The following is a 5796-nucleotide window of genomic DNA, read 5'->3' as shown; positions in this document are numbered from 1 at the left end:
CCTGCACATGCTGTTCCTCCTGCCTGAGCATGCTGTTCCTCTTGCCTGAGCATGCTGTTCCTCTTGCCTGTACATGCTGTTCCTCTTGCCTGGACATGCTGTTCCTCCTACCTGTACATGCTGTTCCTCACACCTGTACAAGCTATTCCTATGCCTGTATATGCTGTTCCTCACACCTGCACATGCTGTTCCTCCTGCCTGCAATATTTTTCTCCCCTTTCATCCAAGAAATTGTTTTTCCTTTAAAAACCCCACCTGAACAAACCAAAGGAAAAAAAAAAAACGAACATCTCAGAGTTGATCTTTGATAGCTTTCCCTAGCTTCCCCTACCTCCTCCAGGCAGAGGTTCCCTTTAAGTGAGGAGGGACTGAAGAGAAGATGGCGAGATGGGGACGAAGACAGGAGGGAGGGAGCCGAGGAGACAGTGAGAAAGGAGGGAGGTAAGGACGAGCGAGAATTAAACTGATGAGGGGAAGAGCCCGAAGAGCGTGGAAGAGAGCTGTCAGAACAGGTATTTGTTTGAAGCCCAGGCTGTCTTGCAGGCCTCCCCCGCTTCCTGCGCGTCCTGTCTCTCCCCTCCACCAGCTTGAACTCCCTGATGACGACTGTCCAATTTCAGACCTGGACATCAAGGACGCAATCGCGCTGGAGTCCGCTCAGCGGCCCCTGCCCTACCGCCACCAGAGCATCCTGGACCCCGCGCTGCAGGAATCGCCTGTGTTCGGCGGTCGGAAGTCCACCCTCCTGAGAGACTGGGTAATAAGCAGGACGACCGAGATCTCCTATGAGCGCAAGCTGAAGAGTCTCATGGAGAAGGGCACGGAGCCCAAGGTGGAGCTGGTGAGGATGCTGAAGCCGGAGGAGGTGCTGAGCTGCCGGTGAGCTGCCCTGGCAGGCGGGGCTGGGTGCCCGGGGTGGCGGGACAGGCTTTGGTCAGCACCGTGAGCTGCAGGGACCTGGGCTGAGTGTGGGCAAGGGAAGGGCGGGCGGCGGTGGCAGGACTGGGCTCTGTCTTTGTGTCCTGAAGGGCCGTTCCGGGGCAGAAGCCACGGGTTCCCCGGCAACCTCACTAGTGGGGGAGCTCTGGGATGGGCACGACATTTGGGTGCTTTGACGCCACGCCTTTGGGCACTGACACCACCCTTCCAATATTTCCATATGTTTCACAATTGAAACCATGAATATCATCCAAAAAGAAAGAATGCATTGTCTATGGCCTATTTTTAACAGGAAATCCCCCTACGAGCCTTCACTCCGCCTGTGGAGTTGCTGGGGGTCCTCCCCACCATCCCCGATGGCCATCTGCTCAACGTGTGGGGGTTTAAACTCCCAGAGGCACTAGGAACAGAGTGTGAAGCCGTTTGGTATTTACTGCTCTTACCAGAGGTCTTCCTACTCCCGTGTTCTTTTTCTTATTCATCGGGACCTGCTGGTTTCCATCCCCAAATTCAAGTACCCCTCCCAAGCCTGGTGCTAGCCTTTCTGTAAAGACATAGCTGACAAGGCTCAGAAACTTCAATAGAGGAGGAAACAGACAACAGAATAATGTGGATGTCCTTCTAGACGGAACAGCAGGGAGCTCCTCTGTAAGTTTCAGATGGCCTCAGATGCCTGGCATCCAGTGACCCCATTACAAAGTCCTGCTCTGCTCACCGAGAGATGGATGGTTGGAATGGCAGCCTCCCCAGCCAAAGGGGGCTTCTTGCTCGACCTTTCCATGGATGGATGACTTTGGCGATGGCTTTCAGTTTGACAGGGTGATGCTCGTTGACTCTGGCCAACAGACAGCCTACCTGGGCTTCATGGTGGGCAGAAAAGAGATTTGGACAGGGCCCCCACCCTCCAAGGAGGGAGAGTGAATATTTGGAAAGATGGCATCCAACGAGGATTAGAAAAACATCCAAGGAAAAGATGAAATTGTCCAGAATGGGATCTTCGTGAGTGCTGACATGTACAAGTGTGTGAGACCCTCGAGGCCTGGGTTGGGCAGAAGCGGAAGGAGCAGACCCTGCCTGGCACTGTCAGAGAAAGGTGGTCCAGACACAGGGCTGGGGAGTGGGGTGTCAGATGGCTGTAAAAACAGGTAAGCGCTGGGCAGATCTTGAAGGACAAGGAGACCATTCCCAATGGGTGGAAAACCCAGGTTATTTCAATATGCAGCTCCTCCCCCATCATCTGTAGCAAAGTACCCAACCAGCAGGTGGCCTGAGTAGGGGACCAACCTCCTTACACTAAAGCTGGGAACAAGGTCAAGCCGCTGGTAGAATAAGGAGCTCAGAGGATACGCCAGCAGAGATACGCTCTAGACCACACAGTGTCAACGAGATCAGTTCCTCTCCAGTGTAAGTCAGAATTGTGGGGCTTTAGCTGAGATTTTAAATCACTGGCTTAATTTTTTAATTGTTTGAATATTATTAAAAGAAAATACTCCCACCCTGAATAGCCAGAGGAATGTTGAAAAAGAAAAGCAAAGCTGGCGGCATCACAATTCCGGACTTCAGCTCTATTACAAAGCTGTCATCATCAAGACAGCATGGTACTGGCACAAAAACAGACACATAGATCAATGGAACAGAATAGAGAGCCCAGAAATGGACCCTCAACTCTATGGTCAACTAATCTTCAACAAAGCAGGAAAGAATGTCCAATGGAAAAAAGTCTCTTCAACAAATGGTGCTGGGAAAATTGGACAGCCACATGCAGAAGAATGAAACTGGACCATTTCCTTACACCACACACAAAAATAGACTCCAAATGGTTGAAAGACCTCAATGTGAGACAGGAGTCCATCAACATCCTAAAGGAGAACACAGGCAGCAACCTCTTCGACTTCACCCGCAGCCACTTCTTCCTAGAAACATCGCCAAAGGCAAGGGAAGCAAGGGAAAAAATGAACTATTGGGACTTCATCAAGATAAAAAGCTTTTGCACGGGAAAAGAAACAGTCCACAAAACCAAAAAAGACAACCGACAGAATGGGAGAAGATATTTGCAAATGACATATCAGATAAAAGGCTAGTATCCAAAATCTATAAAGAACTTATGAAACTCAACACCCAAAGAACAAATGATTCAATCAAGAAATGGACAGAAGACATGAACAGACATTTTTCCAAAGAAGACATCCAAATGGCCAACAGACACATGAAGAAGTGTTCAACATCACTCGGCATCAGGGAAATCCAAATCAAAACCTCAATGAGATACCACCTCACACCAGTCAGAATGGCTCGAATTAACAAGTCAGGAAAAAACAGATGTTGGTGGGGATGCGGAGAAAGGGGAACCCTCCTACACTGTTGGTGGGAATGCAAGCTGGTGCAGCCATTCTGGAAGACAGTATGGAGGTTCCTCAAAAAGTTGAAAATAGAGCTACCCTACGATCCAGCAATTGCACTACTGGGTATTTGCCCCAAAGATACAAAAGTAGGGATCCGAAGGGGTATATGCACCCCGATGTTCATAGCAGCAATGTCCACAATAGCCAAACTGTGGAAAGAGTCAAGATGTCCATCGACAGATGAATGGATAAAGAAGATGTGGTATATATACACAATGGAATATTATGCAGCCATCAAAAGGAATGAGATCTTGCCATTTGCAACGACGTGGATGGAACTGGAGGGTATTATGCTGAGCGAAATAAGTCAAATAGAGAAAAACATGTATCATATGACCTCACTGATATGAGGAATTCTTAATCTCAGGAAACAAACTGAGGGTTGCTGGAGTGGGGGGTGGGGTCGGAGAGATAGGGGTGGCTGGGTGATAGACATTGGGGAGGGTATGTGCTATGGTGAACGCTGTGAATTGTGCAAACCTGTACCTCTGAAACAAATAACACATTATATGTTAAAAAAAAAAAAAAAGAAGAAGAAGAAGGTAGCAGGAGGGGAAGAATGAAGCGGGGGAGATCGGAGGGGTAGACGAACCATGAGAGACGATGGACTCTGAAAAACTAACAGGGTTCTAGAGGGGAGGGGGGTGGGAAGATGGCTTAGCCTGGTGGTGGGTATTGAGGAGGGCACATTCTGCATGGAGCACTGGGTGTTATGCACAAACAATGAATCATGGAACACTTCATCTAAAACTAATGATGTATGGTGATTAACATAACATAATTAAAAAAAAAAGAAAGAAAATATGCTCCCTTTTCCTACAATTTTACTCAGCTTTTATTGCCATTGTTCCGTATTTCGCGCGGGCCTTGCATCGCTGAGGTTACACACACCTGTTAGTGATGGAAGCCCTGACGATTGCCTCTCTCACGGGCATCACGCATCACCATCACCTAGGGCACCTGCTTCTGCCCAAAGCCATGTCAAGGCTGGCGGGAGCACCCTTGAGATGGGTATTCCATGATTTGCTTAACCACTCCTTGGTTGATGGAATCTCCTCTTTTCCTGTTGTTGATAACCCTGAAGTGAACACTTTGATTTATATAGCTTTTCATTCCATTGACTTCTCTTCTCAGGTTCAGTTGAAGGCCTGAGTGGAGTTCCTGAGTCAAAGATAATGAAGGAACTTTTGCGGGGAGGGGACTTGTGGGGATAGGGCTGATGCCTGGCACATATGTTGCCGAATTAATTTCCCAAAGAGTTATACCAATAAAACTCCCACCAACTCTGTGGGGTGTCCCACTCTTTTATAGGATCTCTGTCAGCTCCAGAAGTGTCTGCAGAGCCAGTTCTCGTGAGAGATCCCACAGTGCTTAAATCTAAGCTCTTTTCAATAAAGTTCGAAGCAGGGCGCCTGGGTGGCTCAGTTGGTTAAGCGACTGCCTTCGGCTCAGGTCATGATCCTGGGGTCCCGGGATCGAGTCCCGCATCGGACTCCCCGCTGAGCGGGGAGTCTGCTTCTCCCTCTGACCCTCCCCACTCTCATGCTCTCTCTCTCATTCTCTCTCTCAAATAAATAAATAAAATCTTTTAAAAAAATAAAATAAAATAAAGTTCAAAGCAATGGTGACTCCACGCTCAACTGACCTCTCTGGCCTTGTCTCGCGCAGATACCTGAGGTTGTCCAAGAACAACATTCGGACCTTGCTCAAGCTATGCAAGGACGCAGGCATGATCGTGGACATCCACCCCCACATGGTCGAAGGAGACATAGATGCTAAAAAGGTGTTCGCCCAAAACCCCAGTGTGGCCCTCTAGGTCACCACAGGCTCTCTCTGCTATTGGGCCCTCGGCCCCCAGACAGCATCCTCTGGTACACCCCGCCTAGGCCTTCAGACCTGGGGCGTCCCTTTTAGACAGCAGCCATCAGAAAACAAGGCTAAACTGCATACATCATCGTGCGAATGTAGCGTTTGTCCTTGACCCGAGTCAGAACCAACGTAGGGGAAGCTGTGGGTCTTCTCCCCACCAAAAGAAGACTCTGTAGAAAGGCCTTCTTGGAAAAGAAGTCTTAGAGGTGAGAAATGGAGACCCAGGGTCCCCAGAGGGACATCAGGAGGGGCAAAGGGCTGAGGGGCTGGTTGGGGATACACACACCGCAGGTCTTACACACCACACCACCCCTGCCATGTGGGACTGGGGGGAGCTGAATGCCACACCTTCAAGGGGCCGCTTGGTGCTTTCAGACTCTCAGGGGGGGGGGGCTGCCGCGGGAGTCTCAGCTCTCAGACCCGAGGTGCCCCTGCAGAGTCGAGTCGGGGTGCAGGCTTCCCTGGGGTTTAGTAGAGACTGGAAGAGAGAGGGGAGAGGAATGCAGAGGAGAGACCTTGCCCCACCCCAGACCCTAGGGCCCCCTGGGTGCTCTCCTGGGGTCCAGAGGGCTTTTCTGTGTGGACT

General features: G+C 49.9%; 1 protein-coding gene across 1 annotated transcript in view; it reads left to right on the top strand.

The window, feature by feature from the left end:
- CUNH16orf78 (chromosome unknown C16orf78 homolog) overlaps nt 1-5157 on the top strand; it is a 17880-nt gene extending 12723 nt beyond the window's left edge. The window contains exons 4-5 of the mRNA XM_035024524.1: nt 621-879; nt 5010-5157. Coding sequence (XP_034880415.1) covers nt 621-879; nt 5010-5157 — 407 coding nt within the window. The remainder of the gene's footprint in view (nt 1-620; nt 880-5009) is intronic.
- Nucleotides 5158-5796: the final 639 nt, after the last annotated feature.

This window comes from Mirounga leonina, unplaced genomic scaffold (assembly GCF_011800145.1).
Source record: "Mirounga leonina isolate KUSES-001 unplaced genomic scaffold, KU_Mleo_1.0 Mir_180, whole genome shotgun sequence".
NCBI lineage: Eukaryota > Metazoa > Chordata > Mammalia > Carnivora > Phocidae > Mirounga > Mirounga leonina.
This window is presented reverse-complemented; position numbering and strand designations above follow the sequence as displayed.